We start from the raw sequence: 13,196 nt of genomic DNA on the forward strand, positions 1-13,196 counted from the left end.
CCCTGAGATCATGACCCGAGCTGAAGGCAGCAGCCCAAACCACTGAGCCACCCAGGCGCCCCTTGATACCACACTCTTAAAGATATATGTAAATCTTTTCTTTGATTCTGTGGGCTGTCTTTTGATTCTGTTGGTAGTTTCCCTTTGATGCACAGAAGTTTTCAGTTTTGGTGAAAAGTCCATTTTATCTAATTTTTTTCTTTTTGTTGTTTGTGCTTTTAGTGTCATATCTAAGGAACAGTTGCCTAATAGAAGGTCATGAAGATTTTAATTTTTCTTTTACAAGTTGTATAATTTCAGCTCTTTAGGTCTTTGATGTATTTTGAGTAAATTTTTGCATATAATGTGATTTAGGAGTTCAAGTTCATTCTTTTGCATGTCAGTAAGTTGTCCCAGCATCATTTGTTGAAGAATGCTCTTTCCACATCGTTATGCCATAATACTCAAAAATATGAAAACTTAGAGAACTACCTGATGAAGTTAGCCACCTCACAAAGTTTAAAGCCAACTATCATGGTTAGCACACACAAGTTCGTAAAAGACCACCTTCACTTCTTCTTCTTCTTCTTTTTTTTTTTAAAGATTTTATTTATTTATTTGACAGACAGAGATCACAAGTAGGCAGAGAGACAGGCAGAGAGAGGAAGGGAAGCAGGCTCCCTGCTGAGCAGAGAGCCCGATGCGGGGTTCGATCCCAGGACCCTGGGACCACGACCCGAGCCAAAGGCAGAGGTTTTAACCCACTGAGCCACCCAGGCGCCCCACCACCTTCACTTCTGACAGTAACTGCAGGTTTGGGAATTTCCCAAAACCACCCTCAGGTTTGATAATTCATGAGAAGAGTTCTCTAAAAGCTATTATACTTGGGTGACAGTTTATTACATGGAAAGAATACAGACTAAAATCAGCTAAAGGAAAAGACATATAGGGCAGAATCTTGACTTCTAAACACAAAGCTTCCATATTCCTCTTTAATGGAATCAAAGATTTATGACATTATTCATGAAGTATTGCCAACCAGGGAAGCTCATCTCAGCTTCTGTGTCCAGAGTTTTCACTGGGGCTTCATTACATGGTCATGATTGAATTGGTTGGTTGCCTACTATTGAGCTCAGTCTCCAGATCAACTAATGCTCATTACACAAAGTCCCCACCCTAAAACATATGGTTGGTCTTTCCGGGATGGCCATTTTTGCCCTGAGATCTGGTAACAAAGACACTCCTATCAGAGATTATCTCCCAGAATCCAAAACCAAAAACCTAGATCTCTCTTTGGGTAGGGCCAGATTTTTTATGACAGTGACAAATACTCGTTTTCTGGGGCAAAGTTAAGAAGAGAGTAAAGTTTTGAGGGACACCCAAAAACTGGCTCAGTTGGTTAAACGTCCAACTCTTGGTTCTGGCTCAGATCATGATCTTGGAGTCATGAGATTGAGTCCAGTATGGGGCTCCACACTCGGTGGGGAGTCTGCTTAAGATTCTCTCCCTCTGCCCCTCCCCCCACTCACACGTACTTGCTGTCTCTCTAATAAATAAATAATCTTTATTTAAAAAAGAGAATAAGGTTTTTTTATTGAATATTCTATCAAGAATTATATTAGGATCTTGAGGCACCTGGGTGGCTCAGTTGGTTAAGCATCTACCTTTGGCTCAGGTCATGGTCCCAGGGTTCTGGGATCGAGCCCTGCGTCAGACTGCTTGCTCAGCGGTGAGTCTGCTTCTCCCTCTCCCTCTGCCTGCCACTCCCCCTGCTTGGCTGCCTCACTCACTCTCTTTCTCTCAAATAAATAAAATCTTAAAAATAAAATCTTTAAAAAATTATATTAGGATCTTATATAGACATCCTATTAAATTTTCAAATTAACCCTGAAAATAGTATTCTTTTGTTTTACATGTGAGGAAACTGAGGCTCATAAGCCAATCGACTTCTGAGTGATAGAGCTAAGATTCAGACCTAAGTTTCTCTGTTCCAAAGCCAAGCCCTCCATCAAACACTGCTCATCATGACTGCTCCATTGCATGTCTATAGGTATTCTCTGTGGATGGCTTTCCTTCCTACAGTGAAGCACCTTGGATCCCAGCCACCCTTAATAACACATACCGTTTGGATAAAAGCAATTGTGTTTGCCGCATTAATGGAGCTTCCAGATAAGCTTCTTGGACTTCTGTGAATTCTGGAGCTATCACCACACACTGACTCCCAGCATAGTGTGTTAAATGTCTATAAAGGTATACTCCTCAAGTAATCCTTTTTGAAACACTAAGCAGTGGTTGCCTCATCTTTTCTTTTGGGTTGAATTGAGTATCACTGAAACTCTTAATGCTCTTTTTTCCTTCTCAGGCTGCTGTACAGGACCGATTGAATGAGCAAGAAGGTGTACCAAGTGTTTTCAACCCACCTCCATCCCGACCCCTGCAAGTTAATACAGCTGACCACAGGATCTACAGCTATGTTGTCTCAAGACCACAACCAAGGGCAAGTTATTTGTAGCTGGAATTTCCCCCTTATTTTATAAGTCCATTCACTAGGTTGTATTGATCTCTGTATGACAGGAATAAGGAAATAATCAGAATGGGAGCCTTAGCTAGACCTGGCTCTCTGGTTGATTTATTCCTCAATGAATTGATAACTATCCTTTTTTTTTTCCCCCTTTTGCTAGTTTTTTTTAGGAGTTTTTTGTACCTTGTTTTGAGTACACAGTTTTATTTACATGTCTAAAAATGTTTGCTACATATTAAATAGATCTTCCACTTTTTTCCCCAAGATTTTTTTTTTTTTAAGATTTTATTTATTTGACACAGAGACATCACAAGTAAGCAGAGAGGCAGGCAGAGAAAGAGGCAGAAGCAGGCTCCCTGCTGAGCAGAGAGGCCAATGCAGGGCTCGATCCCAGGATCTGGGATCATGACCTGAGCTGAAGGCAGAGGCTTTAACCCACTGAGCCACCCAAGTGCCCCAAGATTTTTTTTTTTTTTTTAACATTTTATTTATTTATTTGACAGACAGAGATCACAAGTAGGCAGAGAGAGAGGAGGAAGCAGGCTCTCCACGGAGCAGAGAGCCCGATGCGGGGCTTAATCCCAGGACCCTGGGATCATGACCTGAGCTGAAGGCAGAGGCTTTAACCCACTGAGCCACCCAGGCACCCCAAGATTTTATTTTTTTACATAATCTCCCCAGTGTGGGGCTCAGACTCACAATCATGAGATCAAGAGTACATGTTCTGCCACTTGAGCCAGGCACCCCTAGGTCTTTCACTTTCATTTTTAAGTTAGAATGTTTACTTAGTTCTTGGTTACTTCATTTTACTTAATTTTCAGCTACTTCTGGGGAAGTACTTGGAATCTTTGTGGAGTCTTTGGTCATATGTTTGAAATTTGTCTTGAATAGCTAGTAGCAGGGAGGTGATGGTGGTTCCTTTAAATTCAGGAGGCATTTAAGGGTGCTCTATTGTATCTGGTATTTTGCTGTTGGTGATCCAGATATGAATAAAGAGCCAGTTCTCCCCCTTCAAATTGCTCTTTTAGTCTAATTAGGAAAGTCAGATAATGTATACTAATAAATGAACTCCAGAGGACTTTTTTTTTTTAAGTTTTTTATTTATTTGACACATAGAGAAGACAAGGAGGGGTGGCCACAGGCAGAAGGAGAAGGAGAAGCAAGCTTTCTGCTCAGCAAGGAGCCGAGTGTGGGTCTTGATCCCAGGATCCCAGGATGGTGACCTGAGCCAGACACACATGCTTACCAACTGAACCATCCAGGCTTAAAATTCCAAGAAAGCACTCTCTTTAACCTTCCAGCAGTTAGAATTTACTCCATTATCATACTTTTGTTTATGGAGTACTTGACAACGTTTTAAAAACAGTGTTTCTAACTAGTTGTTGTAGGGTATTCTTAAGTAGAAGAAAACAGATTCCTAGAGCAATTATATGACTCCAGAAATTCTGTATATGCCTAATATTTCCTCAGTTTGTTTTGGGCTTGATTCAGTGTTTGGGACCCTATCGTCAGCCATGGGGCTTCAGAGCCCCCTGGCCATAGACACAGGGAAGGTATCACAGTAACACGTTGTGACATAGAAGAAATGCTTTGTAAACTATGGAGCCCCTTATATATTCTAGTTAATAATAACAGCAGTAGTAATTAGCATTGCTAAAATAATAGTAATTATTATTATTTTATTATTATTTATTTTCTTTTATTTTAATATTTATTAATATTAATATTGGCAGCCATTTGGGATTTATAATTGTGGTTAATATAATTATCTGTCATTTATATACAAATTTATAATCAAATGTCCCAAGGTGGTTATCTTTCTTGTTACTTCTGTATACCATATTTTAATGTGTAATGTGAAATCTGAAAAGGAAATATGTAAATCTGAAAAGGAAAGAATGAATATTTACAGTGTTGGGAGGCATACTTGTAATTAAATTTGACTACTAGTATAAGTAACTGCAGAAAGTGCTGAAGCAGATTTAATACAATAATTATGTGATAAGGGAAAATATGATAGTATCAGATGAAATGAGATGAAAGGCAGTAGGTCTTTAGGAAGGATAGGAAAGAAAAGGGTGGCCAGGGAAGAGGGAACCATATTGTAGAGGGAGGAATCATATGAAATTCAGAACAAAAGGAGAGTGAAAATCTGAACTAGTCATTTTTGCAGGGTATTAGGGATTGAGAGAATGGTGTCTAACTTTGTTTTTGGAATTTCAGGGGCTGCTTGGATGGGGTTATTACTTGATAATGCTTCCATTCCGGTTTACCTATTACACAATACTTGATATATTTAGGTATGTACCTTTGTATTTATGCGTCAGTAGCAATAGGGCAGACTTTGGAGCTGAAACATAGACCAAAATAATAAGGTTTTTGCTGTCGGTTTTGACTTGCCAGTTTGTCATCACATTGAAGAGTCTTCCTGAACAATCTTTTAACGTAGTATGACAAGATTTTAAATTGATCAAACATAACAAATGTTGTGAAATGGAACTGTTTTAAATTGACCCTGTAAAGTAATCTTGCCTGTTGTTCTGAAGGTCAGTCTACCTACATTTATCATTATCCTCCTTCTGCCCACGTTGTTTGTCACCTCTACATTCCCTAGTTAATCTTCACACCCTTTTCTTTCTAACCACCATTATCTCATACACTCCTTATAACTTTTACCCTAAACCATCTAACTTCATCTGACTACTTCTAATCCCAACAAACTGTCTTGCTCTGAGATTACCTATATTTCTCTCTCCCACAACAGTTTTACCTCTCAGACACTGCTGTACATTCTCCTTTGTACTGGCAACCCATAGGTTGCGGACACTGTCATCCTTCCTTATGTCTACCCTCTTGATTCATACTTTCACTTTTCTTCTTGCCTCCTTCATGTACCATTCAGAGAGCTCAGCACTGGAAGACAAAGAGGGGCCTGGGCTAGAAAAGTCAAAGGGGACCAAGTTTCTGGCATATTGGTCTTGGGGCATCTGGTCTAGAGCTGAGTAGTAAATGAACCCATACTTAGGCTTTATGGGGAACTAACATGTTGTATGGGCATCCAGGCCAACAGATGGAGCTAGAATATGTGGTCTGGGCCTTGTATACATGGCAACCTATATTCCCCCCCATATATGGAAAAACTTTGCCTTGCTCTAGAGAGCAGAGGCTTTGACGGTGAGGACCCAGCGGTGTAAAAGTGCAAGGATCAGGTAATACCTTTTACCTTGACTACTTGGTTGTTTTAGGAGTTGCCTGTTTCATGACTTCTTAGCTTTAGCAAAGTTCTTATTGGTTACCAGTTAATCAATTGGTACTTTTTCCATCCTGTTTAATTTTAAAATGGGCACATATAAACTGTTAAAATCATAACAAAGACTGAATTGAGATCTTTAAAAAAAAAAAAAAAAGCTGATTGTCCTGAATTATGTAAGCCATGGGAATGTATTGTAATTAGAAAGAAAAGTTACAGCCTTTATCCATTTGCTCATCAAAATTTGAAAACTTAAGAGAATAATAAAATAGTCTTAAATCCTTAATTTCCAAGAAAGTTACCAAAATCAATTTTCTAAATGATTTCTAACCACTCCCCACATATACAACTTCTTACATTTGTTTTTAATTTCCTCTGCAATGTTTGTGTCAGTGAATTTGATTTGATTACTTAGGAGAATTTCTAAGTGAAATTGTATACACGTGGGGAATTTGAGAGGCTAAGGAATTGGCTCAGTATTTGGAAAGGAAAGTGTCATAGTTTAGTCAACTTTTCTGTGCTGAAAATGCCTCAAGTACGTGAGTATTGTGTGCTTTCCTTGGAAAAAGAGTATGCATGGCATGTCTGACTAATTTTAATGCAACTGTATCATCCAGACAACTTATTTAATGTTATGTAGCTCATTGACTTGTCAAAACTCTGTCCATTGCCTTCTGTGGAAACCCAAAGGGTAAATAAGTTGTGCAATACAAATAGAAGATAGGCTTTTAAGAAACAGATGTGTGGTATCATCCTTAACTTGACAAAGCTGCCAGGTCTCCAAATCTACCAGTGTACTCTAGGTCAGTTTTAAAACTTCCTTCATGGATGCGATTAACCGCCAGCCATTTAGCAGAATTTTACTTGCCTCCTTGAAAAGCAAGTAAATCATGTCCACAAGTTCGGGTTGAAGCCTGTCCATAATTTGAATAACTTGGGAGTATGCTCTGGAAATTCAAAATCCCAGGACAATAGAAAGGAGAGGGAGAGGCAAGTAGGACAACCAAAAAAGAGACAGAACTCTATTCTAGAGCAATTCTATGCAATAGAATTTTCTGTGATAATGGAAACATTCTGTATCTTCGCTGTCCAGTGTGGAAGCCACTAACCTCATGTGACTATTGAGTACTTAATGTGGTGAGAGCAACTGAGGAACTGAATTTCATTTTGTATTTTATTTAGTTAATTTAAACTTAGCCCCATGTGTCTAGTGGCTGCCTTATTAGACAGTGCCATTCTAGGGAGTCTGGGGGCACAGTCTGACCTATGATCTTTTTGGACTGTGTCTTCCTTTTACAATTTTTCTAGTCCTGAATTTTTCTGCAAAAAAACACTCAGGATTTGTTTAGGCCATTGTTGGAATTTATAATCCTAGTAGTTTACATTTGTCTTGAAGGGGCAATGGAAAAACACTTGCTACTTTGCAGCTTTTGAGCCAGACTCTACTCTCAGATTTGATGGTCCATTCATAGACCATTCACCTCCTTTTGCTGCCATGCCTCTGGCTCTGTTGTAGGAATCTTTACGAACTGGCCCACTCCATATGCACTACAATAAGCCGATTCATGTGATATTTATTCCTTCCTCCCCAGGTTTGCTCTTCGTTTTATACGGCCTGACCCTCGCAGCCGGGTCACTGACCCCGTTGGGGACATTGTTTCATTTATGCACTCTTTTGAAGAGAAATATGGGAGGGCACACCCTGTCTTCTACCAGGGAACGTACAGCCAGGTCAGTGCCACAAACCATATAGATGCCAATTTATTGATATGGTTCTATCCACAAAGGAAAGCGTAGCCCAGCACTGATCATGTCATTCTTTTACTCAGGAACCTTAAATACCTCTTCACTGCTTACAGAAAAAGAAAGCCAGCCCTACTTAATCTAATCCCAACCTCCTTTTGAGGTTTTTCCTATATAACTTGTTTCTCCATACCCTAGGTTCCAGCTAAACCATTTCCTGAACATACTCTACTTTTTTCACCTCTGTGCCTTTGCTTTTGCTTTTCCCTCTACCTGGAATGCCTTCCTCACATTTTTCTAAATGGAACCTTGCCCATCCTTCAACTAGGTCATATCACTCCCTTCCCTATACCCTTTCTGATTGATGTGCCCTACTTGGCCTAGCTTGCAATCTAAAATAGTAGTCTTTCCTTCTGTGCTTTAATAGCTTTTTTGGGGGAAAACTTACAGCAGTTTCACATTCTTCCTTATATTATGGTTGATTATGTTCATGTTTTATCTCCTGTATCAGAGAGTAATCCCCTCGAAGGCAAAGCCCAAGTTATCTTTGATCCCTCACAGAATTGAATAAGGGCATAGACCATAGACTCAAGGCAGCACATCTTATTCAACCCAAGCCACACAGGCCTTTGAACTGTTAACTCTCGGGGTGAAGATTAAGAGTTTTGTGGGTGTTAGGCATATCTCTAGTTTGCCAGAGAAAAATATAGAAATAACACTGTGAACATAGTCCAAAGGATGGTTTTGTTTCAGGTTTTTGTATTCCTGAATCTATCTGGTAAAAAAGAAAAATGCTTACTCTTGCTTCCTGCTTTGATTCTCCGATATCAGCTTTTTCTCATAGTTGGTCTCAGTGGCTCTGCTGCCACCTTACTCAATAAGCATTAAGCTCCCACTGTATGCTGGATGGTGTGCTCAGTGCTGGAGATGCAGACGTGAATGAGATGGTTACCTTTCATGCACCCTCCTTGCTATGATCCTGAGGGTAGACTGCCATTGGTCATTCAGGAAATCTTAATTGAATTGTAATGTGCTAAGGATTTTGGAAATGCAAAAGTATACATAGGAATCTTGGACACTGGCTTTGTCTTGAAAGATCTTTTAAACCCTTTGCTCTTTGGAATGCATTTGGGTCCCCCAGTCTTTCATCCCTGGGGTCAGGCTCATGTTTGCAGTATTTTTTTATGGACAAAGATGGTGTAGCTGTAAAGAGGCAAAATTCTCATCTCCCTTTCACCCAGTCAGATTCTCCTGTTTTTATCTTCCTTTAGACTTGGGAACAGCTGACTTTTCTGTGATTTGTTGGGGACCTTTCTTTGTCAGCCTGTCTACTCTCATGTGCCTAATACAGTTTAAATCCTAACAACACTAAAACCTTTTCATTAAAGCTTGTTAGTGTGGACTTTTTATAGGGAGAAAAATGCCAGGGATATGAAGGTAGGAGCCCAGAATCTGATTTCTTGTTCACCTTTTTTCCTCATTTCTCCTTTTGTTCCTTTAGCCTAATTAAAAGCTCAAGGCACAGTCATCGTAATAATTAGTGATCTTCTGTTTTCCACAGGCACTTAATGATGCCAAGCGGGAGCTTCGCTTCCTTTTGGTTTATCTTCATGGAGATGATCACCAGGACTCTGATGAGTTCTGTCGGTAAGTAGATTAATCATTTGTTTAGTTATTTAATTTTTTTGATCTGCTGATATTCTGTAGTAATCAAGTTCTGTTCATGTCCTTTTCATCCCTCTCCATAGCAACACACTCTGTTCACCGGAAGTTATTTCTCTGATTAACACTAGGATGCTGTTCTGGGCGTGTTCCACAAATAAACCTGAGGGCTACAGGGGTGAGTTGTAGTTCTTTTTCCTCATTGAGATTGGTGAAATATCCTTGAAATAAGTGGAAAATGTGCCATTTAGTGCATGATTTTTCCGTGTGAGACACAGTGCTAGGGACTATACATTATCTTATTTAATCCTCTCAGTAGTCCTGAGATGGGGGTTGTATCATCTCCACTTTATGGTTTAGGAAACAGGCTCAGAATTTTAGAGACTGGCCCAAGATCATACAGTTAGCAAGCTCAGGTCTTTTAGACTCAGTCCGTTCTTTATAGGTAACCACTGCCAGGACCTGTTTGAGTTTTAAAACACCCAGTCCTGTCCAGCAACTTACTTTTAATCTAAATGGCTTTTTACAGAGGAGTTTACTCTTGTCATCAGCAATTTTAACAGATCATTTGAGTACCTTGAATGCTGAGAGGGATTCAGAAAGTTCAAATCTTTGCTGACAATAACTCTTCACTGGAGATAAGTATTGTTAGAACTCAGTATAACATACAAAGGTAACCAGTGAAGAAAAATATAGTTACTTTGCAGCTACTTCTGTTCAGCAACTTGAGTATATACTAGCATACTAGGCACTATGCTAGATCCTAAGAATCGAGATGTTTTGCCTACATCTTAACATCTGAATCTTTACTCCTAATTGGTTTTTAAGCATCTGATAAGTTTGTACAGTGTGCATTCTGCCATTCAGATATGGCTTTGGGATTGGAGGGTAGTGGATAGAGTGAGACTAAGGATATTTTTTATAGAAGCATATAAAATCTCTTCTTTCAAACCATAAGGAAAACAAGTAAAACTCCGTTATGGTAAAACCTTGGTTATTCAGAAAACCAACTTTCTGAAACTCCTTTAAAACAGAAAAACTACCTCTTTTGTTTGAGGGTGATGTGGGGGAGACTTAAAAAAGGGGATAAGGAAGGGACTGAATAAGAGGAAGAAAAGGCAGAAGACAGTGGTGGAGCTCATCACCAGTGATACAAGGCTGAGATTTGCAGCCTTATTTCCTTTAGGCTTGACACCCGACATAGGGAAAAAATCATGCTTAGTCAGATTTTTTTATAGATCCTTTCTTATCAAAAAGACATTGTCCTTGACCCCTGCAGTCTTCCATAGCATCGTTATGACAGCCACCTTCTACCAGAAAAGCCTGTTCCATTCTAATCAAATTACCTGGGAATAGAGACACAAAAATAAAACAACAACAGCAAAGATTAAGAAACTAGGATGAAAAAAAGGTACTTAGAGAATAAGTGAGACCTCCTTTCTTTCCCAAGTGGGATTAAAACCTTTCTCTCTTGCTCATTGTGAAAAGTCGAAGAGCTGATCTGATTCATCCCTAGGGCTGCACTTCACCTATTGGCTCTTCTTTCTGTCAGTCTCACAGGCTTTACGAGAGAACACCTACCCATTCCTGGCCATGATTATGCTGAAGGATCGGAGAATGACTGTGGTGGGACGGCTAGAAGGCCTCATTCAACCCGATGACCTCATTAACCAGCTTACATTTATCATGGATGCAAACCAGACTTACCTGGTGTCAGAACGCCTTGAAAGGTACAGGAGAGTTCCTTTCTGGAACAGAGAGACCAGCTACAGATTTGAGTGGCTAACCCAGGGCTTCAAAGATCCTGACTTACTTTGTGTCGGGCAATTTTGAAAACCTTATGCATTTAGTGTTAAAATATTTATGTACATTGACTGAATTCTCTCTTCAGGTCATCTGTTCTTGGAGATGTGAATCAAAATAAAGACAAGGCTTTGTGCTCAAGAATGTATATGTCATGTCATTTAGAATACTTGAACCATGTAAAAAATGTGGAATCGTTAGAACTCTTCCCCCATTATATTAAGTGGTGTACATTAATTGTAGAAAATGTTGAAAACACAGAAAAGCACAAAAAAGAAAATTAAAAATCACCCACAGTCCTACTACAATTTTTGATATTCTGGTGTACTTTATTTTATAGATACACAATATCTTTTAACTACAACTTTTGATATTCTGGTGTACTTTATTTTATAGATACACAATATCTTTTATTCACTCACTCCTACGTATACATGCACACTTTTTTTTTTTTGAGAGAAAATTGGAAGTACACCAGAATGTTACAGTATTTTCTCTTTGGTTAGTAGGATTCTGAACAAGATATTTTTCCATTTTCCAAATCTTCTAAAAGGCATGTATGTGGTTTTTAGTTTTATGAAAGCAATATGTACAAAAATGCAGTAACCCAAAAGGGTATTTAAATGTAAAACGTGATCTTGATGATCACTTTTTGGCAGTAATATTGTTACTTTTGTTAGAATTGAGAAAAGGATAGTTCTGTTTGTAAAGTTAAAAGGTAAAGGAGAGGCTTGCCATTTATTTTTCTGCCAGATTAAACTGAGAAGAAAGCTCATTCAAATTCTGCCATGCTTTGCTTTGGAATCCTTCATGGTAGAATGAAATACTCATCTGTCAAGATTGTCAACCTTTTTACCTCCCCAGAAGTTTCAGTATGAGAAAAAAAGAGATTGTTTTTTTTCCTTCTCTCCTTTTTGGTCTGGCCACAGGGAAGAACGAAACCAGACCCAAGTGTTGAGACAACAGCAGGATGAGGCCTACCTGGCCTCTCTCAGGGCTGACCAGGAGAAAGAAAGGAAGAAACGGGAGGAGCGGGAACGGAAGCGGCGGAAGGAAGAGGAGGTGCAGCAGCAAAAGTTAGCAGAGGAGAGACGTCAGCGGGTAATGAGCCCATCTTTTCCTCCTTGTGATTCCCAAACTGATCTTAAGTGTGAAAGGAAAAAACTTGAAAATGATGGGATTTGTGGGTGTTTTAATTCCTTGCCATTTTTTTTTAAAAGTAAGTTCTGTGCCCAGTGTGGGACTTGAACTTATGATCAAGAGTTGTATGCCCTACTGACTGAGGCAGCCAGCTGCCCCCTCCTTGCCATTTTTATGTTTACTACAAAAAGTAATTTAAAATTTTTTTTTCAATTTTTTATTAAGAACAAATACATCACTGAGCAAAAGTCAGACAAAACAACTCTGTTCCATGAAAAGCAAGTGTAAATGGGTAACAGGCAGTTGAGAATTCATAGCAATATGTTTTATTTCTTAGCACTAATCAGTGTTAGCTAATTTTGCATTTCATTCATGATCTTTCATCACGTATTGCTACTTGATTATAGCCGGTGTCTTTTAGCCCTTCCCTTTTTTTCCTGACAGGTAAATATCATAACATCGTCAATAAATAATACATGTAATGCAGTAGCACTTTGAATTAGGGTGTTTCTGATTCTTGCCAAGAAGTTTTTCTTATGATAGCTGTCATTCATTTTCCTTCTGGCTGCACAGTAAACCTACGTGATGATAGTAGTCCTGTTTCCCTGTTGGAACCATAGTCTCAACTTTGTTTTGTGTCTGTACAGAATTTACAAGAGGAAAAGGAAAGGAAGTTGGAGTGCCTGCCCCCGGAGCCTTCCCCTGATGACCCTGAAAGTGTCAAGATCATTTTCAAATTACCTAATGATTCTCGAGTAGAGAGACGATTCCACTTTTCACAGTCTCTAACAGTAAGGACCCCCTAAGTTGTGTGAAGTGTATGTAGGGTCTGGGCTATAGATTTGGAAGCTTTTAAGGACTCTTGAAAGTGTTGTTGGTGTATCTGTTGCTCTGATGAACAGGAAGGGGTGGGCAGAGAGAGGAGTGCAATGAACCGTGAGGTTCCTTCAGCTGCCAACTCAAAGGAGCTGCTAAGGTTTTCTTTCATCGTGTTTGAGTTCTGAAGTGTTCCTCACCAGGAAGCTCCACAGAAGACTTGGGTATTTAAGGTGGGAGGCTCTTCCATGCTGCTCAGCTCACATTGGCTTCAGAATCCCA

General features: G+C 39.3%; 1 protein-coding gene across 2 annotated transcripts in view; it reads left to right on the forward strand.

Moving 5' to 3' along the window:
- The window catches only part of FAF2 (Fas associated factor family member 2), a 64,136-nt gene that overhangs the window by 43,796 nt on the left and 7,144 nt on the right, over nucleotides 1–13,196 (forward strand). Inside the window, exons 1-9 of one of the 2 annotated variants that reach the window (XM_059174359.1) lie at nucleotides 1,921–2,229; nucleotides 2,342–2,476; nucleotides 4,724–4,800; nucleotides 7,343–7,481; nucleotides 9,055–9,140; nucleotides 9,242–9,333; nucleotides 10,708–10,885; nucleotides 11,888–12,059; nucleotides 12,746–12,889. In XM_059174359.1, the coding sequence (XP_059030342.1) occupies nucleotides 2,218–2,229; nucleotides 2,342–2,476; nucleotides 4,724–4,800; nucleotides 7,343–7,481; nucleotides 9,055–9,140; nucleotides 9,242–9,333; nucleotides 10,708–10,885; nucleotides 11,888–12,059; nucleotides 12,746–12,889 (1,035 nt within the window). In that variant the 5' untranslated portion in view covers nucleotides 1,921–2,217. Of the gene's footprint in view, nucleotides 1–1,920; nucleotides 2,230–2,341; nucleotides 2,477–4,723; nucleotides 4,801–7,342; nucleotides 7,482–9,054; nucleotides 9,141–9,241; nucleotides 9,334–10,707; nucleotides 10,886–11,887; nucleotides 12,060–12,745; nucleotides 12,890–13,196 lie in introns of those variants that run through there. The other variant, XM_059174358.1, reaches the window with a different exon arrangement.

This window comes from Mustela lutreola, chromosome 5, assembly GCF_030435805.1.
Source record: "Mustela lutreola isolate mMusLut2 chromosome 5, mMusLut2.pri, whole genome shotgun sequence".
In the NCBI taxonomy this organism is placed as follows: Eukaryota; Metazoa; Chordata; class Mammalia; order Carnivora; family Mustelidae; genus Mustela; species Mustela lutreola.